This window comes from Sciurus carolinensis, chromosome 13 (assembly GCF_902686445.1).
Source record: "Sciurus carolinensis chromosome 13, mSciCar1.2, whole genome shotgun sequence".
In the NCBI taxonomy this organism is placed as follows: Eukaryota; Metazoa; Chordata; class Mammalia; order Rodentia; family Sciuridae; genus Sciurus; species Sciurus carolinensis.
In genome coordinates this window covers 48,504,806-48,531,837 of record NC_062225.1, presented here as the reverse complement: position 1 = coordinate 48,531,837, position 27,032 = coordinate 48,504,806, and the positions used below count along the sequence as shown (strand labels likewise).

At 39.4% G+C, this 27,032-nt stretch overlaps 1 protein-coding gene across 7 annotated transcripts in view; it reads left to right on the top strand.

Moving 5' to 3' along the window:
• Eml6 (EMAP like 6) overlaps positions 1-27,032 on the top strand; it is a 262,976-nt gene that overhangs the window by 101,465 nt on the left and 134,479 nt on the right. For all 7 annotated transcript variants that reach the window (XR_007104749.1, XR_007104750.1, XR_007104751.1 and 4 more), the window contains exons 3-7: positions 5,198-5,357; positions 7,910-8,008; positions 11,344-11,412; positions 18,668-18,853; positions 19,687-19,822. Coding sequence is in view for 4 of the 7 variants with exons in the window: in XM_047523319.1 (XP_047379275.1) it covers positions 5,198-5,357; positions 7,910-8,008; positions 11,344-11,412; positions 18,668-18,853; positions 19,687-19,822 (650 nt within the window). In the remaining 3 variants the exon portion in view is untranslated. The remainder of the gene's footprint in view (positions 1-5,197; positions 5,358-7,909; positions 8,009-11,343; positions 11,413-18,667; positions 18,854-19,686; positions 19,823-27,032) is intronic.

The window sequence follows — 27,032 nt, the reverse complement described above, 5'->3', positions numbered from 1 at the left end:
CATTGGGACCTTTCTCTCCCTTTATATCTAGTACTTTTTGTTTTATATGAATGAATGCTCCAATGTTTGGTGCATATAAATATATAATTGTTATATCTTCTTGATAATTTTTCCTTTAATCAATATATACTGACCTTCTTTGTCTACTGATTTTGTCTTAAAGTCTATTTTGTTAGGTATAAATATAGCTACTCCTGTTTACTTTTGGATTCCATTCACATGATTTTCCATCTGTTAATTGGATGAGGTATCTCTGCAAAAGCTCATGACAATGAAGGAATGTTCAGAGGTGAAATGATTAGATTATCAGAGCTATGACCTAATTGGTGGATCAGTACATCTGATGGATTAATAATTTGTATGGATTACTAGGTGGTAACTGTAGGCAGGCAGGGTGTGACTGGAGGAAGCAGGTCTTGGGGAATGTGCCCTTGGGGATTATATTTTGTTTCTTGCTCCTCTCTTGCCTCTCTGCTTCTGGCTGCCATGAGTTGAGCAGCCTTCTCCCACCATACCCTTCTGCCATGATGTTCTGCTTCATCTTAGACCCAGAGCAATGGAGTAGGTTGACCATGGAAGGACCTCTGAAACTGAGCCCCAAATAAACTCTTCCTCCTCTAAGTTGTTGTCAGATATTTTGGTCATAGTGATGAAAAGCTGACTAATATGCCATCTTTTCACCTTCTGTCTGAATAACTTTGCAGATAAGGCAAGTTTCTAATAGGGTATTATTGAGTCTTTCTTTTAACGCATTCATCCAGTTTTTTTTTTTTAATTTTTTTCTTTTTTGGGGTGGAGGTACTGGAGATTGAACTCAGGGATACTGTACCATTGAGCTACCTCCCCAGTCCATTTTACTTATTATTTTGAGACAGTCTTGCTAAGTTGCCAAGGCTAGCCTTGAATTTGTGATTCTCCTGCCTCAGTCTCCTGTTGCTGGAATTATAGGTGTATGCAACCACCTTGATCTTTTAGAAAATTAATACCATTTGTATTCAGTTATTATTGGAAAGTATAGATTTTTCCTGTCATTTTACTGATTTATTTTTTCTGGTTATTTTCAATATTTGTTTTTATTTGTCTTTTAAATTTGGTAATTTATTTATAATGCTTGATTCTCATTTATATCTACTCTTCTAGTGGGATTTATTCTTCTAAGTGCTGTCATGATAGTGATTATCTTTCTTCCTCTTTTGGGTGTAAAATTTCCTTAAGCCTCTTCTGTAATGTTGGTCTAGTGGTTATGAATTCCCTTAGTTTATTCTTATCTTGGAACACTTTTCTTTGTTGATTCTGAAGGATAACCTTGCTGTGCTTAGTAATCTTGGTTGACAGTTGCTTTCTTACAGTATTTGAAATGCATCCATCATGTTCTCCTGGCCTTTAGGGTTTCTTCTAAGAAATCTGCTGTTAATTTAATGGGTTTGACTTTAAATGTGACTTCTGCCTACACCATGGCAGATCCTCAATGCCTTCAAGGGCAGAGGGGGCAACCAAATTCTGTGCTGGAGTGGGGGTAAAGGAACTGCAGGATCTGTCACTCTCAATCCCGGTGTCTTTAGTCCTGGCCTCTGTGCAAAATCACAGCCAACTATTCTTGCTGCACATCTCAGAGGGCAGTCCCTCTGTCCATTGATTCCAAAGGGCAGTATCCTCTGCTTTCCTCTGTATCAAGACCTGCAGAATAGAACTCCCAGCAGGTTTGTGTTTCACTCACTCCCTTGAGCCAAGACTCTCTTGAGTCCACCACTGCTCAGTCAATGTTGTAGTGTGTCCCCAGAGTCCAAGAGGTGAATATACTGGGGCTTCTGAGCCACAAGGCAGTATAGTTTCACACAGTAGGACCCTTTTCAAGGGAGTTGCAGTGAACTTCTCTAAGGCAAACTTCCTGTGCGGATTCCAGGTCTCTTCTTTATTTAGGCTATATGTCTGTAGGGTGTAGATTTCTGCACCATACTGCAATCTTTTCTTTAACTTTTAGAGAGTTCCCTTCTCCTGGATGCAGTGCTTCCACCAGGTGCTGGGGTTCTCCATTTCTCTTGCTATAATTCCTAGCCTCTGAATTTCAGTGGGGTTTGATCTCTCTTCGGTTGACTTCTGTACTCGCCCACTGCCACTCACCTCCATGTATGGTTGTACACCTGTTGCTTTGGTTCTGTCCTGTGGACAATTTCTGGGTGACTCTATTGTACCATATTGTTCTCTTCTGCAAGTATTTAATGCTTACTCTGCCATGTGACATTCCAGGAACTATTTAGTGCTGGAAAACAACTGCTGTTATTAAACATGCAATCCAGTCAAATCCTCTTCTTTTTTTGTGGGGGGAGTGGGATTGAACCAGGGATTGAACTCAGGGGCACTAAACCACTGAGCCACATCCCCAGTCCTATTTTGTATTTTATTTAGAGACAGGGTCTCACTGAGTTGCTTAGCACCTCTCCGTTGCTGAGGCTGGCTTTGAACTCTCGATCCTCCTGTCTCAGCCTCCTGAGCCACTGGGTTTATAGGTGTGTGCCACTGCACCCTGCCAGATCTTCTTTATTGCCCTTAGGACTCTGACCTGAGGAAGTCTCCATGGTTTCCCCACTAAAATTGGATGGAATTGAGACCATTTTTCCCAAAGTCAGGTTCACAGACTTCAAATTCTGTCATACTCCTTGGACCATAAAACCCTGTTGCCTAAGCCAAAAACTTATATTAACTTTGACATGCTTATGTTTCCTTAGCCTCAAACATTCTAGACCTTCTTTCTCTCTTTCAAAATAGCTCCTAATTAATCTTACCTGTCTTACTTCACTATCTCCTGCATAGTTCCTAGCTGATTTCTTTGCCTCTCCCATTAACACCCCTCACAGATGTGTTCTTTGCACTGCATCTCACTGTGAGACATGCTTCTCATGGTTGGTGATAACCTAACTTCCTGGCTTGGTTAAATGGGCTTTCATAAGCTGCTCTTGCCTACTGGACCCATCTCATTTTGTGCTCCTCTGTCTTTTCCCATGAATGCCCTTTTGTACCTTATCTTTTTATGAAGTTAAGTCCTCTCTAACATCCTGGACATCTAGTCACTCCATCTTCCATCTTTCTGTGTCAATGTATGTGGGTATGCTTGCATGTGTATGATACTGTATAATTATTTGTTTATATGTCTGTCCTCCTTAAGGCGGGCTCCTTGAAATGCAGACAGTATCTTTTCTGTTTATGTTTCTATTGTACTGTATCTCACATACCCAACCCTTAGTTTTGTTGAATGAAATAATGTACTCAAATACACCAGTTTGTCACAGGGTTTTCACAGACTGCTTCCATCCATTTAGTTTAATGAAACATGCATGACATTTCTAATTTTCCTGCAGTTTTCTAGGATATGTCCTGCTATAGTTTGCATCTTAAGTGTTCCCCAAAGGTCCAGGTGGTACATGCCTGTTCCCTGGGATGGGGGCTATTGGAAGGATGGGGTCTGGTGGGAGATCACTGGGGAAAGAGGAAGTGGAAGAGCCCAACTAGGAGGTGGAAGTTCACTTCTCCCAACCATGATGTGTCACTGTATATCATGTACTACTGCATCAGGCAGTTGGCCAAAGCAATAGGGCCAGTTGATCAAGGACAGAAATCTCTGAAACAACCAAAATAAACCTATTTTCTCCATAAGTTGATTATCTCAGTTGTTTCAGTAATGGAAAACTAATGCACTTATAAACCATGAAATATCAGATATAGCCCAACAAAAGAGAGACTGGGAGGCTCCTTTTATACTTGTCTATCATCTCTCATCAACTCTAAATGCTAAAATGTACTATGAACTTAGAAAGTTTCAAAGGCCCTAGCATTCACCTGTTGTGAATGAGTTTTCTTTTGTGTGGGTTTTCTTTTTTTTTTTTTTTAATATTACTTCCTTATAAAGATCCCTGAGAATACATTTTCTTGAAAGCATTTGTACATGTCTAAGTGGCATTTAAAGCTGTTCAGTTTTGAAAGGCATGCTGCACCCAAACACATGCATGTGTTGCTCATATCTATATAGTACCAGTCTCACAGATGATGATGATGAAACTTGTACTAAGTGCTCTGTCTTGCCAGGCACTGTAGTAAGTGCTTTAGATTAATTATGTCATCTGCTTTTATATATTATCTCTATTTGGTGGATGAAGAAACCAAGCAAAAGAAAGTAATTTGCCCATAAAAAATTAATTTGTCCATAGAAACCAGAGGTAGTAAGGGGCAGCCAATAGGCAAATCCACGTGTCTGATTCCAGAGCATATACTTAATAACATTATGAAAAATGAAAAGGAGTAAGAGTCTATTTTTCTTCACTGTGCAGATACTGGAAATTTGTGAAACATTATACTTCTGCTTATTGTGTGAACAGAATTATCATATAACATATAGGCAAAGTGCTTTTTTTTATTTTTTAAAATGTCAACACTTGTTTTTAGAAGGTACCACTTCATGAAATGAATTTGAAACATTATAGTGATTTCTCATGGAGGATTAATGATGATAAGTTTTCTCTCTCAACTGCTACAGATTCCTTGAAATACTACTTGGTATTAGACAAAGTTTTACTCTGATTGGACTACAGAGGAAAATTGCTACACAAACCACCAGGCTAGTAATGTGCAGTTCTCTTGGTGTCATAGTGATTTATGTAAAATGGAAATTTTCATTTAAAATGCATAATCTATGACAACAGACCCAGAAACAGCCCTTGACTTTGGGACCCGTCCATGCTTTGAAATCTTAATGAGGACAGCATTCAGTGCTCCTGCAGGCAGGTTTAATTGACAGGAGACGTGAACGTTCTCCTAGCAACAATGTTCCCCCTACCAAATTTAAGTCAAAAGCTGGCTTGAAAGCTGAGCAATATTTTGTAAGTACATATCATCATACAAAGTATTATAGACTCATATAAATTTTCTAATTGGAGAATTATAATCGTGTCTGATTTTCAAGGTGACCAAATAGGTAAGATCAGATGAAATCATCAAACCAACTAAGCTTCTCTTTACCAAAGCTAAAACATATCAACTTAGACCCATCAGGTAATTAATTACTTTGGGATACCTTAGATTCTTTCTCTTGATCAGCTCAGTAGATGATTTAAAATGAGAAGCAAATTTGAATAAAAGGTGATCAATGTCTGTCTTTTATTTAACTGGAAGATGTTTTAAAAAAAAAGGCCATTTTCTCTTTCAGCCTTGCCTTACACCCAGATAAAACTCTCATTGCAACTGGCCAAGTTGGGAAGGAGCCGTATATATGCATATGGGATTCCTATAATGTCCAGACTGTGTCTATTCTCAAAGATGTTCACACACATGGAGTTGCCTGCTTGGCTTTCGACTCAGATGGACAGGTGTGTATCTTTTTCCATTTGTGTTTTCCTTAATTACTTCTTACAGTTCACCTAAAATTATAAGGCAAATAGCCAGCCTTTGCTAGCTCCTCTTGGCAGCCTCCTTTCTCAAATTCCTCACAGCTTTGACCCTTTTCCAAGCTTGTACTGATACCCTACTCTGTGTAAGCACCAGTATTGGTTCCCCTATTCCCACTCTCTGGTTAAAAAACCTCCATAAAAGAAGTCATGAACTTATGAAGGTGGCCCACCATGATTCAGGATTTTCACTTTGTCACCCATTGTAGCTTCCTCCTTAGAATAAGGGCTGGACCAAGCCATTTTCTCAGACCTCAAGTCCTAAGCATCATGTTATACCCCTTGCTTTCAGAAGGTAACATCACCTAATAATCCATTGAGAAGATTCTCTTGGACTCTTTATCTTGAGGTCATTTCTGACTCCTCCTCCCCACCACTCCTAATTCGAGCAGTCATCAGTTCCTGTGTATTTGTCAGTCTCAGGTTTCTTTACAGTAACTCTGACATTCGTTCTCCCCTTCCCATTCTCTCTGGCCCTGCCCATTAAGTTCTAGGTTAGAGTCATGTTCAATTACTTGAGTAACCTCTGGTCCCTTGGTTTCTTGATAATGCTTTTCATCAACTGAAGGAAGTGTCAAAGCATTCTTGAAAACCAGTACAAGCTCAAGGTACCACTGAATGAATTCCACACTTTGTAGATCGACCTTCTAGATTAACCAACGTTTCTAGCCTTAGCTCCACATTCCAATGTAGTTGAATGGGACAAGTTAGCAAGATTCCTCTACCAGGTCTTCTGCTTTGCACCTCCATGCCCTTTCTCATGTTGTTCTCATCCGAGTGCTTTGCTCACCTGCTTGGCCCCTCAAAGAGACCTATTCTTTGAAGATACTTCAAAGGTGTTCCTGAAACCCTCCCGGTTCCTACAACAAAGATTTCCCTCCTTCATTTTCCCTGCCAGAAAACATGTGAAAATGTTATGGAAAGGGGACTGGAACAGAGGGGTCATTGCTGGCTGCCACTGCTTTTGCCTCCCCGCTGAGGCTGTGCTTCTCCATGTTCCTTTGCCACCCTTCCTCTGTCTTTTTCATCTCCATCTGTCAGCTGATTCCTTCAGTTCAGTTTTTGGCAAATTATGGAGTTGGTCTTGTAAATCAGAGCCATGGAATGATCTGAGAAATTATTCATTCAGTAGCTTATAGGAGTTGACCAGGTTTGACTTCTTTTTAAGTAATTAACATTTACTTGGTGTTTTCTGCTAGTTTAGTCATTATTCATTTTTCTTTCTAGAACTATAGATTTACTATACATGTAGACCCTGGTATATGTGATTTTAATTTTACTAGTTGGTAATCTCATTCAGTTTTGTCAGAGTGATGCATACAATGCATAATATCACCCTGTCTAAAGAGTAGTGACGGCTGGGTAGTGATAATTTGTCCAGGCTTACAGTTATATTGACTTCCTGATTAAATTTAATGAATATGTCAGGATGCATAAGTATAAGTGTAAATCTGTGCTTATATATGTATTTATATGCACATTCTCTAATCCGACTTTATTACTCAAGCAAACATCTAAAATTTGTTCCGAAGCATCACGAGAAAATGTAATGCAGTGGAGAGTAATCCAGCTTTAACTATTAGTTCTTTGTACATGTTATTTCATTTTAAAATCCTATATACTCCTTTATGATTTTATTTTGAAGGGTGGGATGGGGTGGATTGTGGGTATGTAACTGTCAATTGAGAAAAATAACCTCCTATTTGTTTACAATTGTAGATTTCATGGCTTGTTGATGCCTATTGCTTCAGGTTTGCTATATTTCCTGGACAGAGTTCACTGGAACCAAATGATATTTAGAAAATAACAAATGGCCCATTAGCTCACAATTGACAAAAGGCAGTAGAAATGCTTTTCCAGGTAGCTATGAGACTTGTCACTACAAAAGAACACAATCCATTTCTTTTGACTTTTTTTCACTGTAATAGGAATTTTACCTTGCCCATGTTTAGCTGCCTTTTTTTTTAACTATTAAAAAAAATGGAGTGGAATTCACCCATTCTAATTTTCTTATATAGATAAAAAAAATACAACCATGTCTTATTTCCATTGCTGAAATCCTTGATAAAAAATTACAGCAAAGACCTTTCTTAAGGACATGTTTTAAAATCTCTGAGGTTACCTAAATCTGACATTGATTTCAAACTAAAAATTTTAATTTTAACCCCTGCCTTCAAGTTCTGATCCTGTTACTTCTGCTGATATGTCAGGACCTCATGAGAGTTTGAACCTGTTTTTCTTATGTTTAAAAAGGACTCACGAGCAGTGGCTTTTAGTTCTTTAACATTTTGGTACCTGCTAATGGAAGTCATCTATTGTAAAACCTTTAGTTCTGTGTTTAGGATGGATTTCAAGAAATCAGTTGGTAAGAAATTCAATGCCTCATCCACAGGAAGTAATCACTGTTGAAAGTAAGTATGAATAATAGGAAGTCTTCGCATCACTTTCAGATATTAAATTATTCTTTTTCTTAGCGTTTAGCCTCTGTGGGACTGGATGCCAAAAACACTGTCTGCATTTGGGATTGGAGGAAGGGAAAACTTCTGGCTTCAGCCACTGGCCATTCGGACCGGGTAAGACCTTTTTTGAATCAAACAGTGTGGTTTTCATAACTGTAGTGTAATTGTGATACTGCTCCTCAGATTTGTGTATTTCTAAAAATAAATGTGTTACATGTAGGTTTTTTTCCTGAACAAAGTCAATTTATAAATGTACTCTTTCTTTTACTAATGATTTATAGCTGTGTTAGCATCATTGCTTCTAGTGATCACATACTTTGAATTGCTACTGTTTTTCACAGGAAAAGCAAACCGTTGATGCTGGCATTTGACTTCTTCCTAAAATCAAAATAGAATTGAATTTTAAATTATATGTGTAGTTTAGATGTATTCATTTAGACATGGAAATAATTGCTAGAAATATTCATGATTATAAGAGTATGCATTTTAATTGCAAATGAATGTAATGATAATTCTGTGATTGTTATATTTGAGAATGTTGAATGAAGATTGTGGCCTGCTTACCATTCATATTGAAGTCAGTGTGATGAGAAATGATAATTCCATGTAATAACAGCTGGCAGAGTAGGGACTGGAACAGCTATATGCACATAAGTGGTCAGAATTTGATTTCTCTAGTGTCTTGCATAATTGAAGAATTTGACTCCTTTTTTGTCTTGCTTTCTCATTTAAAAGAAGAATGAACTTGCATGAATATCTTACCTTGAATTTCTAGTTGTTTTGTGTTACTGTACAATATAATTATCTCTCTATATAGAATGAGGTCATAATTAAACATTAAGTTCATTATCTCTTGCATGGCTTTAACTCTGAAAAATTCTTATAAAAATGTTATATTCATCTGTAGAGATGCATAGTATGAAGGGACCTCACAGCTATTGCAAATTCCTCTCTGGGAACAAGACTTCACAAAACCTAGCAGTGACAAGCATATAATTTAAGTGTTGGAAAAGGACTAGTGCCCCTTTGATCCAGTGGATCAACCCTAGCTGCATGTAGAATCCCCTAAGGAGATTTCACAGCATAGTAACAATAGGACTTTACTCTCAGGGATCTGAATTTTTTTTTTTTTTTCTTTCAGTGCTGGGGTTTGAACCCAGGGCTTTGTGCATGCTAAGCAAGCACTGTCTCACTAAATTACACACCCCTGGCCCCAGGGATCTGAATTTTATAGATATTAACTTAATTCTTAATGAAATATTTAGGTTGAAATATTGCAGTTCTTAAAGTTTTGGTTGTAACTTTTCCTGCTCCTACTGTGATCCTGTTATACATATCTTACTGTAAGTTGTGTTGGACTGGATTAATACATGAACAGCCAGTGATTCCCAAAAGGGGACTTGAGACCCAGTACACAGGATTGGGCTGCCCTAACCAGCTCTGCTGAAAACAAACTCCATGTAATATCTAAGTAATTCTGCAATTACTACTACTAATTCTGAATCATTTTATATAGTCTGATCTAATATACTGTATTAGTCTGACAATATACTATATGTCAGACTTTTAGGACTATCACCTTAGAAAAAATATTATAAATGCTTATAGTCATTAAAATCTCCTTAGAAAAAGAGCCTAATGTGTAGACCTTTGTATACAAAGTTTCTATACCTTTGCTTGTATATAAAGTGCTTTTGGTGTGTTGTTAAATTCCTGTTAAACTAAACGTGGCCTGAACCTGCCTTAAGTCCCTACCAATCTATCTTGGAAGGTAAACAAGCCAAAAGCCTAACTTGGAAGTATACTTTTGTAATGTATAGCTGAGGCTCAGCCAACCATAGGAGCTGAGCTTCAGCGAATTGCAGGCTGCCAACTGATCAGTCCATTCCTAAATAAGGCAAATGCTAAGCTCTAGCACTATCTTCACTGTTTGTACCTGACTTATATATCCTGCCTGACTGTTGCAAGGAGGAGCTCCTGAATCTATACTGGTTCTGAGAGCTGCCCAGTTTGCAAAGTCTTCAGTTAAATATAATTTCTCTAAGCTGCTTCTTTTAGCACTACTGAATGTCATGTGACCTGCTTATCTGATCTCAATGACTGTCTCCTTTTGCTCTGTAATACCTTCCAATTAGGGGTAAATTGTAAAAAGTGTGATGTTAGTCTAGTGAGAAATGAGTCCAGACTGCTTTAATGAAATAATATACACTGTCCTAGGCCCTGTATCACATAGTTTTGTTCCTTATTCCTGATGCCTTTATTATTGGTGCCAGTATGAATTATTGGTTGCTTATGATTAACTTCAAGATTATTTTAGTTGCTAAAATACTTAATCCATTACATTTGTATATAGTGCTTTATAACCTGCAAAGTGATTTCATTTATCTTAACTGATCTTATAACCAGACTGAGGTGGAATTATCTATTTTAGAGAAGAGGAATTTAAGTTTAGAGATGTGGAGATTGAGCTCAAATAGCTAAAATGAATACTTGGACCAAGTCCTTTTTCTTTAGTGTGCTTTCTAGAGCCCATAATTGCTCCTTTCTGGTGATTAGAAGCTAGTGGCCTAGGTTCCTTTGCTAGTCTAGACTTTGTCCCTGAGAGTTGGTTCTTCCCCTTCTGAGTACTTCACAGAATGTGGTCTGTGGACCACCTGCATCAGAATCTCCTGGAGACTGTTCAAAAATTCAGGTTCCTGGATTCTATTCCAGAACCACTACCTGAGAGTGTCTTGAATGGATCCTGGAAATACACATTTTAAACAATCAGGATAGGGACTCTGACTTACAGTGTTGGCAATATTCTCTTCCCTGTCTCCAAAATGAAAATGGAGCTCCCTACAGACTCTCTGGTAGCTTTTACCGAATGACAAATAGGATAGGATAAGCTCACATGTTTTCAGTTCCTTGGAGAATTGGAAATGTATTTTGGGTCAAATTAAAATGAGGGTTTAAAGGACTATTTTAGGTGGGCTAATTAGTGTCAGATAACTAACTTTGTCTCACATTCTGTGATGATTAGAAGCTGTTGGCCACATTAAATTGTGGTTGACAAAAATTTTCCTAGCTAAAAGGAAGCATTTTATAATTCTTTTAATTTTTATTGAAAAGTCAGCTCCAAAGTGTTTTATCAGCACTGCAAATAGTGCTAGGAAAACTGATTAAAAAATTAAATCATCAGAATTTGTTTACCCCAGATGGACAAAAATAAAATATGATACTAATTCTTAGTGCTGGGGTTAATTACCTCTCTAGTCAGGCCAAAGGTAAGTAGACATGAGGCAGTGAAGAGTTAGCTGTCCCTTACTGTTCCAAGAGCCGAATCCTACTTTTTCATTCTGTGGAGGTTACTTTGTATTCTAAGTGTTTTAGGGTAGGGACTTAGCAATTGATCTGGTCGCTGGAAGAAGGTGGAAACACATAAAATGATCAACATTTTTTTTTGACAGATTTTTGATATTTCCTGGGATCCATATCAGCCAAACAGAGTGGTTAGCTGTGGAGTAAAACATATAAAGGTAAAGTATATTAAACAATTTTTTTGTACCTTGTATGAAAAGAATTTTCGGTGTCAATAAAATTGGGAGTTGAGAGGCTGCTTGAGTTTACTTTTTTTTTCCTTTAAATATGAAGCCCTGATGACCTGTCCCTCTGATCCTGAACCTAGCCAGCAGCAGCTGATAGGGCTTTTTCAGAAATACAAAGTAATGACTATCAAGTGAAGCACTCAGCAGGCCGCTGAGAAGGAAACTTTGTTAATTAAATACTCAGCTGAATACTTCTGATATTTCTAGGATTGTGTGTTTTAAATTAGTTGTGCTTTTAACGTTATGAATTAAGCTTTTATATTATAATGAATATTTATCAATATTGCATGTGAAACCTTTTTTGACACATTGGCATGTTCTCTTAGAAGAGAGGTGTTGAACATAGGGATATGATACATTCCTACCTGAGTCATTGTTGGTTTTTTTTTTCTTAACCTTTTTTAACTTTTATTGTATGTATTTTATGTGGTGCTGAGGATCGAACCCAGTGCCTCACATGTGCTAGGCAAGCACTCTACCACTGAGCCACAACCCCAGCCCCTGAGTCATTGGTTTTTAAAAATTTTTGCAGCACTGGGGATCAAACCTAGGGCCTTGTGCATGCAACTTACTATACCACTGAGCTACATCCCCAGCCCAGGCCATTGGTTTTTAAATGCCCCCTGCTTTGCTCGGTAGACTGCAGGCTGAACCTGCCTCCTGCAAGGCCCATGCTTGCTTCTTTCTGTTATACAGCTAGCAAAATTAATGCCATCAACATACTCTACTTTCAGAGACCAACCCAACTGCCCTGGGTGGTTAAATAAAATATAGTACACTCACATTATGAAACAGCATAATCATCATAAGCTGTGTGTTAGAGGTTACTTACTGATATTGGGAATATTCAAGATATATTTTAAGTGCAAAATTCCAATCTGTTACTGGTTTCGATTTTTAAAAAAAAAATATATGTATATTTTGTGTGTGTAGACAATACACTGGAAAGATATTCCCAAATGTTAAACAGTTATCTCTGAGTAGTGAGTTAATGGAGGATTTAAAACTCTACTCCCCCCTCCCTGGCTTTTTTTTTTTTGGTGCCAGGGGTGCTCAACCACTGAGGCACTTTTCCAGCCTTTTTATTTTTTATTTTTATTTATTTATTTTGCAGTGCTGGAGATTTGAACCCAGGGCCTTGTGCTTGTGAGTCAAGCACTCTACCCACTGAGCTATATCCCCAGCCCTATTTTTTTTTTTTTTTTTTTTTTTTTATTTTGAGACTGGGTCTTGTTAAATTACTGAGGCTGGCTTTGAACTTGTGAACCTCCTGCCTCAGCCTCCTGAGCCTCTGGGATTACTGGCATGTGCCACTATGCCCAGCCAACTTTTCCCTTTTCTATTTTATATTAAAGTTTTCTTGAGATATCAGGTATTACTTCTGAGATTGAAAAATCATGAAAAAAAATTTTAAAACTGTTAAATCTAGAGGTTCTATTACTCAAAGGTATAAGGTGTTCAACCAAGACCTTAAGGCTTCGTAAACATTTTATAGTCCTTGTGCAGAGACCTCATCCTCAACTTGAGAAGATGTCTGCTGGCATGCATTTTTTGCTTTAGTGGCAATTGGAAGCTCCTTCCCCTACGTTTGGTACAGTACACCCAAAGACCAAAAATCTCATGACATTTAATAAATACTTGCTGAGTTTGAACTATGTGAAGGAGCAAACAGACCCTGTTTTCAATTACCTTAAGTTTAGAGGTTAAAATGTTGGAACCGAACATCCTGTAAGAAAGGCAAAACCAAACCCCTCTCTGGGTATAAAGGAGATCCCGTGTGGTATGAGGCATGTTATTTCTGGAGTTGCTGTCACTTAAGTGGAGCCGTGGTAGGCAGCAGAGTTTGGTAGTGATACCGCCGTTTACCGGTAACGAGTTCTACTCCTTCTAATGTTGAAGATTGAACACTAGAGAAGCACGCCATGGCAAGCATATTAAGCAGGTTTATTTAAAGGGAATAATACAGACTTCTCCCGGCAGGAAGAAGGGGGCCATGGCTGATGTTCTAAAAGTCCCAAGAAGTGAGCGCACCCTACATCTTTTATAGGTTAAAGTCTCTTTTGTTCTCCAGTTCTCTCCCCCCTTATCTCTCTCTCCTTCCTGCCTACATGACTAGGCCTGGTTTTGCATTAAGTGAGAAGCCGTGGGCAGGGGGAGGTCCAAGGTGATTCAGGCAGGGAAGGGCCCAGGGGGCATTAATTAGCAGCTCCATGCTTGCAGTCCTTGATAAAGGCAGGTAAATTTGGTAATCAATGGGCTCTGGAGATCCTTGACATTCCATTCTTCCAGGGGCAGTCTCCAACTTCCAGAGGCAGATGACTTCATGGCTTCATTTCCTCGAATTGACCCGATTTCCTATTTCTACACTAACTACCTGTCCTTAATTCTGGCTTCAGTAGTACAGAATTGGAGGCAATAGAACCCCAGGGGAGGGTTTCCCTGTAAGTCAGGAGTTAGGGAGGCTTTGGTCACCAATGGAGTCATGGGACTGGGGAGCTGGGAAGGACCTTGGCTGGTGATGTGTTGCCAAGATTACCAATGGTTGCATGATTGAAGAACTTCTTTATGTAATTTGCTTTCCAAAAGAACCATTATTTTGAAAGATTTTTGGCACAAAATAGTCATTAAAGAATAGTTCCCTTAGCAACCTTTTATTAATCAAAGATGTGAATCTGCAGCATGAGTTTCTGATCAGCCTAAGATAGGAAGAAGCACTGAGTTGTTTTTCAGCCATAAGTAAAGAAACAAGAGGTCATGATCTGATTTCCATTAGGCTCTGGTGGTTTCCTGGAAACCTGGGAGCCACCATCCAACCTGCACACTCCACAGGAAGCTGAGACCCAGGGGTACTTGACTTTGAATCCTGAGTCTGTCTCCTCTTTCTTGACCCTGGACAAACTATTTAATCTCCACTGACTTTCTTTTCTCCCCACCCCCCAGTATGGGGTTTGCTACCTCCTGAATTCTTGAGTTGCATTAAAAAGTATTTGGTACAGTAGGGGCACGACAATGTTAATTTTTCCCCATTTCCTAGGATCACAGAAATGGTGGCAGAGAGATTTAAACACATTCTCTGGCTCCCTGTGTAGAGTTCTTTTTACTGAGCAATTTTCTCTTTAATGGTCTATCTTGGCTTAACTTTTCTCCAAATCATAACATTTATTGGGTTCTAACTAGATGAGCTGTTTAATTGAAAGAATTCTCCAGATTCCTCCCTATTTCTTTCCATCCTTGGTTAACTCTCTTAGTTCTAAAAGCAGAGACAGATAAAACTCTGGAACTTTATTTGAAATACTAAGTAAGAGCTGCTTATCCTGTTTAATTATTGTAGCAGATGTAAGCATTTTTTTTTTCCTAAGCAAAAAGGAGCATCTTTAATAAGTTACCTTTACTACCTATATTCTGTATTAGGTCGCAGAATTCCCCCACATTTTCTCTCCCCTCAACCTGTGTTAACATGGAATGAATGATTCCAGTCACAAGTTGGGTACAAAATCTTTGCGTTTCAAGAAAATATTTTTATGTGATGTTTTTGTAGCTAGGGTAAAATCCTTTCTGGTTTTGTAAGTTCTGTGTTTGGCAAACAGGCAAATAACAATTATCTGAAACAAATGCTTGCAAAACAGTAACAGTTGAGCATCATCTGCTTCATTGGTTTTACAGCAAATGAGCCTACAGGTTTGTGAATACTGCTGAGCCTTCTCCAATCTCTAGTTAGAGACCCAGGAAGCCTGGGGGACTACCTAGGGCCAGATGAACTCCGAGGCACCTGCCAGTTCTAACAAAATTTGCATTGCAATTTGTGAATGGAGATTGGAGAAGATAAACAGTGTCTCTCCATTTGATGTGGATTTAATGATGCCAGCACTACCCTGACATGCGACTGTTTTCCAAACAGAAAATGGTCTTGAGAAGAGATGATATCTCAGGTATTTTCCATTCTTTGCAGAAAATCTTATTCTGGCATCATATCTATATATGCCTTTTTAAGAGAATCATTTGATTTATTTAGAATGTTTCATGTCATTATACAAACTGGGTGATTGTTTTATTCAGAAAACCTTTATTTGATCACATCTGAGGATATTGGCCTTTTGTGTGTGTGTGTGTGTGTGTGTGGTTGTCCACCAAATAATAATTGAGACTGGCAATGCACATCTTAAGTCCAAGGACAGAATACTCTGTTTAATCCTCATTCATGAGGAGACATGAGGAAGGATCACCTGCCTTGAGCATCTCCATAACAGCAAGTTCTTTGTCATATTTGTACAACCAGTAATTATTTGTGTCTAATAGTTTGTACAAGTTCAGAGTTAAAACTTAAATGTTGGGCTGAGGTTGTGGCCCAGTGGTGGAGCACTTGCCCAGCATGTGTGCGACCCTGGGTTCGATCCTCAGCACCACATAAAAATAAAATAAAGGTATTGTGTCTGCCTATAAATAATTATATACATAGATATAATATACATATAATTATATATATATAAACTTAAATGTTTTCCTTAGCTTATACCGTCACCCTTTTACAAAAACACCACCTAGAGGAGCATCCTGTGTCACTTCACAGAGCTGCACGCTTCTCTTCCCGCTGCCCCCAGGGCTGCCACGGTCCCCACCCTGCTACTGCTGGTGCAGGTGTCCCAGAACTGCCTCCCCCTGAACCCAGCTACCTTGAGAGGACCACCTTTTTCCTCTCCTGCAGGCACAAAGTATTAGGGTTGTCCTTGAATTGTTTTCCCCTTCCTCACACATTGCTGCCACCTGGAGTTGTCTCATCCTGTTCTCCTGAGCCGATGGAATTTCTTCCTCACCACTGAGCTAAATCCTATCCTTGTTATTCCATCCAATATAACTCGGGTTCCTCTAGCTTTGAGTTTCCTTGTTGCTTGTGTATAGTCTGAATATGCTGTCTTAAAATTCTCATTCATTTAAAAAATATGTATCTTCATTAGACTTAAAGATCTCAAAGTAAAGATCAAGATTTCATTGGTTTCTAATGTATGACCCCCATTTAACCTGTGCCTTTGCCTCCTTTCCCTCACTTCCAAATGGGGATGTTAATAGAATCAGTCTTTGGCCAATTCACAAGCATACTAAGTTATTATGAAACATTTTTGTTATTTGGGAGATCAAATAGCATGTAGAGAAACTTCATAAACTGTGAGGTGCTATATAAATGGCAGTGAAATTATACCAGTTCATACATTAGAAACTATACCAAAGAAAATGTGGGATTTCTATATAATTATGAATGTTCCAACTGCCATCCATAAAGTAGCTCAGACTTTATGCTAACGGTCTTCCCTTGAACTGTGCAACTAAAATGGAAAAACCTATTCAATTGTTTGACTATATGGAAATATCACTCATATTTAGAAACATATTTCTATGGAATATTTCTGCCGTGTTGAGTTATAAAGCTTTTAGTTAGAAAGCAATTATTTCTAAATATATATATATATATATATATATATATATATATATATACACATTAAAAATGCCACATATAATGGGGGGTGGGAGGGGTTAGCGTTAGGGTTAGGGTTAGGGTTAGGTTTAGGGTTAGGGATAAGGAAGGTGGTAAGAATGGAGGAAAGAAGGACTGTATAGAGGGAAAAGAGGGGTGGGAGGGGTGGGGGGGAAGGGAAAAAAATAATGAATCAAACATTATTGCCCTATGTAAATTTATGATTACACAAATGGTATGCCTTGACTCCATGTACAAATAGAGAAACAACATGCATCCCATTTGTATACAAAAATTAAAAAAAATGCCTAGGCAATATATCAGTATGCTAACAGGAAGTTATAAATAATTTTCCTTTTTATATTTATTTGTATTTCTAAACCTCTCTTCAATAAAAGTATACTAGTATCATAGTCAGCTTTTTTCTTGCTGTGACCAAAAGACCTGACAACAACTTAAGAGGAGGAAAAGTTTGTAGGTTCACAGTTTCAGAGGTTTAGTCCATGATTGGTTGACTTCATTGCTCTGGGCCTGAGGTGAGGCAGAACATCATGGTGGAAAGCCATGGGAGGGGAAAGCAGCCCAGGACATGGCAACCTGGAAGCAGAGAGACCTCTACTCACCCAGAACAAAGTATAAACAGAAAAGGTACACCCCCAGTGACCGACCTACCTCTAGACCCAACCTGCCTGCAGTACCACCCAGTTAATCCAAAACAGTGGATTAATCCACTAATTAGGTTATGGCCCTCATAATCTAATCATTTCACCTCTGAACGTTTTTACATTGTCTCACATATAAGCTTTTGGCAGACACCTACCTAAATCACAACAACTAGTTTTATCATTTGACAAAAAGTTAAAAACATGATTCATCTACCTTTTAAAAAATTTAAATTCTTTTTAGTTATACATAATAATAGAATGTATTTTGACATGTCATATATACATAGAATATCACTTCCCATTCTTGTGGTTGTACATGATGTGGCGTTACAATCATTGTGTGTTCATTTAAGAACATAGGAAAGTTATGTCCAATTCATTCTATCTTTCCTATTTCCATTCCCCCTCCCTTCCCTTCATTCTGCTTTGTCTAATCCTGTGAAATTCTGTTCTTTTTCCCCCACTCCCCACTTATTTTGAGTTAGCATCTACATATCAGAACATTCGGCCTTTTGGTTTTTTGGGACTGGCTTATTTCTCTTAGCATGATAGTTTCTAGTGCCATTCATTTACTGGCAAATGCCATAATTCCATTCTTCTTTATGACTGAGTAATAGTCCTTGTGTATGTGTACCACATTTTCTTTATCCATTCATCTGTTGAGTGGTACCTAGGTTGGTTCCATAACTTAGTTATTGTGAATTTAGCTACTGTGAACATTCATATGGTCACATCACTACAATATACTGATTTTAAGAGACTGATCTACTTTATTCCAAGTTTAAGAACATTGGCATTTTCTATCATATTGCCATTAAATATTATGCAAAGTTTTGAAATTTTGGAACTTTGAGAGTCTTAAAAATATCATTACAAGGTTTTCTCATTGTCCTAGAGGTAGGCTGAAATGTTTTCTTTGCTGTCACTATGAAACAATTTGTGCCTAATGCAGATATTGTAAATTATGTAATATGCACTAAAACATAAAATACCAGTAATGCAATGCATCAGAGCTCTCTATTTTTAGATCCACTTATTTTATCTTACTTTCTAGTTTTGGACACTATGTGGAAATGCCCTAACTGCAAAAAGAGGAATATTTGGCAAAACGGGGGATCTTCAGACCATCCTTTGCCTTGCATGTGCCAAAGAAGACGTCACCTACTCTGGTGCTTTAAACGGTGACATCTATGTCTGGAAAGGGCTCAACTTAGTCCGTACCATTCAAGGCGCACACAGTGTGAGTATTACCATATGGAAATTTGGGAATGACTTAATCAGTTAAGATCACAAATCCCTGCATTCCCCCTCCTTTGCTTTAGAGTCAGCTAACTCTGTTGAACACTTCTAAATCCATGAAGATTTCCCTACATATTTTGTTCATCTAAGAGAAAAAAATATTTCATAATAACTTAATTCCATCTCAGTGGGTCTGAGATGCTGCTGCTGTTCTGTGGCCCACAGTTGGACTAGGAAGGCCAAAGACAGCTCTTGCTTTTATGCTAGTTGGAGAACTAGAGCTTCCTCACTCTGTTGAGGTGCTGGGGTGTCACCTCCACATCAGTGTCACAGGCTCCTAAAATGTAGAGAGATCCATTGTGTTCCTGAAAGGTTGCTTTTTAAAAATTATAATCTATGGTCAGTTTAGAAATGGTTAAGGAGCACTAGAACTACTTTGGGCAGTGGTTATAATTATAATCATTGCAGTACTGGAGATTGAACCCAGGGCTTCACACATGCTGGGCAAGCAGTGAGCTACTTCCCTAACCCTTCTTATTTTGTGACAGGGCCCCATTAGGTTGCTCAGGCTGGCTTCAAACTGTGATCCTCTGACCTCAGCCTCCTGAGTAGCTGGGATTACAGGCATGCACCACTGCTCTGAAGATTGTTTTCTAGTGGTTTTTTTTTTTTTTTTTAAGCTGAGATGAAGAATATTACACATGGCTACTTGGTCTATTGTAAGGATTTCAGTAGAAAACAAGCTATTTTATTTTGTTTTACTTTGTTGTGTTTTCAAATCAAGATGCAACTGTGACAACTGTAATGACTGCAGCATTATCTATTAATCAACAGGCTGGAATATTTAGCATGTATGCTTGCGAAGAAGGCTTTGCCACTGGTGGGCGAGATGGGTGTATACGATTATGGGATACTGATTTCAAACCAATAACCAAAATTGATCTCAGGGAGACAGAACAAGGATATAAAGGTAATATACGTGTTAATGGTTATCTGTGGCTCAGTGTTAAACACAATGCAGAGTTCTGTATTTCTGTATAAGAGGTGTTAAATATAATGTGAAGTCCCATATTTCTCTGTACCTCACCTTATTCTATAAAGGATTTAAGGAAGTTTATGTAAATATATCAAATAAGATCTGCAATATGTCAAAAATTAATGGACATCCTTTTTCCTAAGTGGCACAAAGATATCTGTGTATACCAGCAATGACCCTGCAACAAAGATAAACAACATTATGGTAAATTTGCTGAGTTATTTTCCAGGAGGTAGTTTTCAGTGATAAAACTAAGAAGTTCTGGAAAGTTGGTTACCCTAGAGGTGACTGTGCTCAGCCTCTGAAAACAGAAACAAATGATAGGAAAAATGGGACAAAGAAATTATTCTTAAAAAATAGCTTTAAACTAATAGCATCATAGTAAAGGTTGAGAACATGAGCTCAGAGTCAGGGGGCTTGGGTTAGAGTCCAAGTTTTAACTCTAGATTTGAGACCTTGGTCAAATTTCTTAACATCTTTGGGCCTGTGTTTCCTCATAAATGGGTGTAATATTAGCAGTGAACTCAGAGTTCCATGAGAATTAAATACACTTGCACGGTGCTGAGGATAAATCATGGTGTTTAGTCAGCACTCAGTAAGGGTTGGCTGTAATTCCAGCATATAGTGTGTATGTGTGTAGAATACAAAGCAGTTCATACATGTTTTTACACTTTCAGGGTATGCCTATTACCTTTTCATAGATAAAGAATTTGAAGCTCAGAGATAGTAAAGTAGAAAATGCAAATCAGAAAGCTAAAATGCAGACATAGCAATATGTCAATATTCTAAGTACCGATGGTCCCCAGACCTGACCCAAGGCTCCTGTAGCCAGTGCTGAGTGAGGAGTGCTCAGTACCAGGAGTCCTAGGGTCCACAAGATGAAAACTTTAGCATTGTCCAAGCCTCGGGGTCATTTCCAGTCTGAGATCAGAGAGAAATTTCCTGAGAGTCTTCTTAGTAAGGACCCTTGACATGGAGGTCCACAGTCCCAGACGGCCTCAGTGGAGTTACTCCTCATGGTCGTTTATCACGAGTCCATCTACGTGGGCTGATGGTAGTGCTGCCTCACATGTTCTGTAGGCCACGTCTTGCCATGTGCCCCACTGTCTACTGCCTGGGGTAGATTTCAGAGGACTGAGAGAAGAAAGAAGAGACTGCACATCCCTCAGGCCATTCTCCTTAAATAAGATTTTCAATCAAGCTTTCTTAAAAATTGAGCAACTGGAAAGTGAGCTGGACATTGCACTTCCTGTTTGTACCCGGAGGCCCGCTTCTTTATATAACCATTACATGAAAAAAAGTGTCTTGACAGTCAACTTTTGTAGAGATGGAACTGTTTCCTTCTTAGAGAAGCTGAGAATCCTGGTCTGTATATACCTCTGCATACAAGGCACAGGGGGTTCCTAGGAAGTTGTAGAATTTGATGTTTACTTCAGTGTGTGGACAAAGAGAGATTGGACAAAGGGCCCAGAGCATGATTCAGTTACAAGAAAAATATTTCAAATAGATATGAGCAAGCAAGTCCCTGTAACAGCAATATAAAAAAGAAAAAAGTAAAGCAGTTAAAATATTTGACCTTGAACCTTCTTGACATATCCTTCAAGGTATAAACTAAGACCAAAACATATACTTAGATAACTGATGAATTAACTTGCTAGATGGGATTATTAACCATAAACTGGCTAAATGCTGGGAGAATATTGACTTGAAATGATGACTTCCTTTTGGCAGTCACTTCATTTACTTCTTTCAAAAAATGTGCCTTGTAATTAAAGTGTAAAATTTAGAGCATGGAGATCAGTACAGAAGCCATTATTAACGCACCCTACTATTTAGTTTTTTAACCTGATAAGGAGTCCTTGACCCAGTCTCTCCAAGGCCAGTTTAGGAACTGGTTCTAAATGAGCAACTATGTACTGAGGGGTTTGTATCAATCACACCTAGTCGATCCCATGGCCAACTCCTGTTTCCCAAGTCCAAGGAGGACAGTCAGGGATATCTTTATCTTGTATCCATCTCAGCAGATTCCCACACACCTGCCTTGGCAGTATCAAAGCAGATCTGGGTGGTGCATGGTGGACAGATGGAACCTGAAATAAGCCTGCATCCTGTGAGATGAGGCCTGTGGTACCTGGGCTTGAGGTGTATTGGGGAGGGACTTTCAGGCCTGTTTAGATGGATGGCTAATGGGACAATAGCCTATGTTTCAGGAGGAAAAATGGACTTTTCTTTTAAAGGTGTAGATTATGTTCCTGTTCAAGCGGAAGGGAGTCATAAGTGGGGTGGGGAGTGGGAAGGAACTCCCAGGACATTCGGAGTGGGGACTGCTCAGAACTCACAGATCACTGAGTGTCCAGTCATCTTCTTAATTTTTAAAATTGCTGCTCCTAGCCAATACTCGTGTCTACTTAATATCTTACTTTAAACTGATGTTAATGCCTTTTTAAATAAAACTTCTTATGGTAATTATGGTAATAGCATCTATGAAACATGGACTTAATGTACTTTTTTTTAAAGTCATTTAAGTTTTAACTATTGAAATAAATTTTATCCATATAGCACCCATTTAAAATCACACCCCCAGCATGGTGCCTGGGATGACCTACTTAGGGAGCTCCATTGCACAAGTCTACTGTGGACTTTGAGCTTCATAATAGATGCTGGTGTCCGTTCCAGTTCTCACTGGAAGAACCATACACATCTAGAGTGAAAAGAACAAGAGGCTCCCAAATCCGACCCACCTGTCACCCCCAACTCAGGAAGTTCTCCAGCCTTCATGACCTGGGCTGTGTCAGGAAACCTGCTGTGCAGGTCTTGAGCCAGGGCTTGGTGCCATCCTCACACTGAAGAAGGCAAAGAGGTCGTTGTATTTGGAAGCTGCTTTTGCATAGCTGAAACTCCCAGAGAGTCTCTGAATAGGCCTCCTGTTGTGATAGCTGAACCAGCTGTCTAGGCAACCCTGTGACAAGGGCAGGCCCTCTAGACCACAGTGAGGCAGGAGTCCCAACGCAGGTGTAAGACTGAAAACACGCAGGATCTGAGGAGGAGATGAGAAGTAATGAACAGGTGAACAGTGTTCTGGCCCAGCCAGGGCCTTGACCCCTTAAGCACACTCCTTTTAGTGAGTGTGAGGTTAAAGAAGAGGGAAGGAAAGAGGGTGCAGAAAGGACAGAACAGAAAGAAGACAGAGTGGACAGAAGATGTTTTAGAACTTCATCACACCCTGAAAGAAACCTTGACCCTCTGTTCTATCTACGTTTTGTTTTAAAAGTGGAAATGAAATACATTTGAAGGGAGCAAATCCAGGCAAGGCAATGTTAGAACGTCCATGCTCTTAGTTTGGACATGAATCTATATGTATGGATGGTTTTATAAGAACTTCTCCATATGCATGAGCTTTCTTCCGTATTTTTGCTGTTTGTGTAACAGTGACTCTTAATTTCATTTCTATGGAGATATAGTGATTTCTCAATTTGCCCAAATGACTTTCTAAACAAATTTAGCATCAGAATTATGGTCATATCTCAATACTTATGACATGGTACTAATTATCTGTGTTTGTTAAATTAAAAAAAAAAGTAAAATTGAGAAGCTGAACTTATCAACATTTAGAAATCCAAGTGTATTTATGATAAGCACAGTGTGTTACCTGTAAAGACTTCTGTTGCTCCTCCTGTAGATCTATAAAATTAATCTGGCAATTTCCAAGTATTTTTAATACAAGGTTTGCATACCTTTGCATTTTCTAACAAGCATTGTAGACATTGAAAGAATGATTTTTAAATGAACTGTGATAAATACTAAGCTTAGGAAAAGATGATATGGCTTCATTGTAAAGAGGTACTATTAATTCTCTTACATCTTTGTAGTCAAGTCAGATTAAGACATTTGACTTCCAGTAAAAACAATCAACCCTACTTCAGATTGAGTGTGAATCAACTTAGAGATGGTCACACTCACATCAACAAGAATCAGTAAGGCCAGGATTGATTCTTGTGGTTCCTTCCTCCCCACTCCACAGCTTAGTCAAAGAAAATGGCCTTCACATAATCAGGACAACCATTTCTCAATCAAGGGAATTGTAGTGGTTTTAGTTACAACAGTGATTTGAACATCATTTGTGAATTACTAGAGTTTTGCTGAGTGTTCAAATTTTTTCTAGTGCCAGTTATACATGATATAAATCAACAGCCTAATTCATGCAGTGTGTTAGCTTTCTGTCACTGACAAAATACTTGAGAAAGATGATTTAAAAAGAGGGAAAGATTTATTTTGGATTAGTTACAGAGGTTTCATTCCATGATCACTCGATGCCATTATTTTTGGCATCATGGCAAACATCATGGCAGAACATCATGGCAGAGAGGGCATGGAGGAGGAAAACTGCTCACTCCATGGAAACTGGATGCAAAGAGGGGAAGGAGCCAGGGACAAGATACATGCTTCCAGGGCACACCCTCGGTGGCCCACTTCTTCCAACTAGGCTCCACCTCCAAAAATTTCTACCACTTCCAAATAGTGCCACCACTGGGAACCAAGCTTTCAATACATGAGCCTTTGGGGGACATTCCATATCCAAACTGTGGCACTGAGGATCCTTTATCTGCAATTCTGAAAGTGAAATAGTTTAGAATAAAAATTTTTCTGACAAATTTTTCTGACAAAAATTTTGCTGACAAATAAAAATTTGTCAGTAAAACCCAACCTGAACTGTTATAAGGCTGTTTGGTGTCTTACACATGTGAATATTCATAGGTTTCACTACAGAAGTGTTAGATTCAAGGTAGTGTCGCAGATCCCAGTGGACACATATTATTCCAAAGTCCAAACTTTTCTAAATTCTAGAGCACCTGGTACCAAAGGATTTCAGATGTCTAGGATGATGGACTGCCAATACATGTTTCAGTGAATATCAAATTCTGGAATTTCTAAGCTGGAAGAGACACTGGATGTCAGGGAGAACTCTTATCTTATAGATGAGTAGAAAGAAGCTTAGGGTCATTAGCATCAAGCTAAGTATAAACCTAGGGCTCTTGCTCATATCTCACCAAGCTTACTAATGGTGCATTTTGAATCTGATCATTTTAGAAGCTAATGGCTCAGGTGGGTAAAATAATGAAGCTTAAAATGATTTATAGTATAGCAAGAGAAGCCAAAAATAATCCTTAAGGCAAGTCAACCAAAATGACTTACTTCTATGGTGATAAAATATTTTTGAGTTAATGGTTATAAATGAGTATGTCTAAAGGAATACAGTAATTAGTCACACAGCATAAGATGTATTATCTATACATTTGGTAAATATTAAACATAACCAAATGCCAGATATGTTCCTAGGAACTGGGTAGGCAGTTCTAAAAAGCCCGCTTTAGTGATTATTACATTTTATTTGGGGGGAGTGTTTGTTTTAAGTACAAATGTATATTTATTGAATTGTTGCTCTGTCTAAAACTATAAACTCTGGTCCAGAGAGATCCTGCATTAGGTTGATCACTATGCTGGAGTTAGAGGCTGAAGCCCCCCAGGACAGAAGATTTTCCTTCTCAGACTTGTCACCACCTCCCCTGCCCAGGCCCTGCCTGGACCACCATCATCTCCTACGCTGATTACAGCTTTATAATTTGTGTTGCTGCTTTGACCATTGTTCTCTGCACAAGCAGCTACAGGGATTGTTCCGAGTTTTCACGAGTCAGATCTCATTATTCCTGTCCTCAAAACGCTGTGATGATTCCCCATTGTTTCCTCAAAAAGCTCAAATTTTTACCATGGCCACCTTCCTACTGGTTCCTCCTTGTCAGGCCAGGCTGGTTCACACCTTCCCCTCTCTGCATTCCCAGGCTGTTCCCTCTGCTGGAACACGGTCCTCAAGAATCTGAACGATAACCTCCCTCCTCATCTTCAGGCCTGCACTCTGGTGAATCCTCCCTGATGACCTTCCTGCAGTCGCAGCCCCCTCTGCCTCCACCTGCTGGACGCTCATCCCTTCTCAGATCTACTTTTCTCCTCAACATACAGTAGAACTGATGTGCTATGTCGATGGCCCTTTTCTGTTTCCACAGGGTGAGGGTCTCTCAGTCCTTGGAAACTCCAGAGCATTTGCAATTTGGCACAGGCAGGAGCCCTGAAATACCTGTCAGATGAGTGAAGGGTGCATTCTGTGATGGGAGGGCGGAGCCCTGCTGTGGATCCAAGTGACAGCCGTGCAGAAGGGGGAATGGATGACTGGTTCCTTGGTGTCAACCTGCTGCATTCAAGCTTGACCCCCAAAGGTCAGGATAGGAGGGCGTAGAACAGGGTTAGGAAGCGAGTGCCGTGGTCAGGTCTCATCTTAGAGCTCTCGCCCTCCGAGGCAGAGCGTGGACAGGGAGGCATGGGGGAGGTGGGAGCCCAGGTTATACTTCCCTACTGGTTATTTACTTATTACCATTTTTCTTTCTCAAAGTACCATGAGGTACTATAGCCTAGCAGTTCTCAGCCAGGGGTGATTTCATCTCCTGGAGAACCTTTGGCGTTGTCTGTAGGTGTGACTGGCACTTGGGTTTAGAGGTCAGATGCTTCTAAATCTACAGTGCACAGGATAGCCACCACAGTGAAGAATTATCTCGCCCTAAATGTTAATAGTGCTGCAGTTGAGAAGCCCTGGTATAAAATATCCAAAGACCAACTCTCAAATCTGGGAACAGCCTTGTTTATAGAAACATAACCAGCCCATCCTGTTGCTCTGGTCTCTCGGGTGGCTTCATCACTCACCTCTACTCCCCTTGGCCTCTGTCACGCTCTCCCTGTGTGCCCACCATTCTCCTTTGGGCCAGGCCCTTCTGTCTCCCTGTCCTCCTGCTGAGAAGGTGGCGCAGAGGCATATGGTGTGGGACCTGGGGACAGTGAGGCGTGCAGCCAGGAGGCACAGCGGTGTTTGCCCAGACTCTGCACGTACCATGGTGTCAGACGAGCCGAGGGCTGGCTCACTGTCCCTCCCCCTAATTCCCCTGTAAACATCTTTGCGTTGTCCTCATATGAGAGCCAGCCTGGCTGTTCCTTCTCTGGGTGGGAGACTACAGGTTTCTATCTTCTGCAGTCGAGTTTGGTTGTATGGATCCTTGAGTTCCTGCGCCTGTAGGATCTTGGGTCCTGTGGGGTGGGTTTT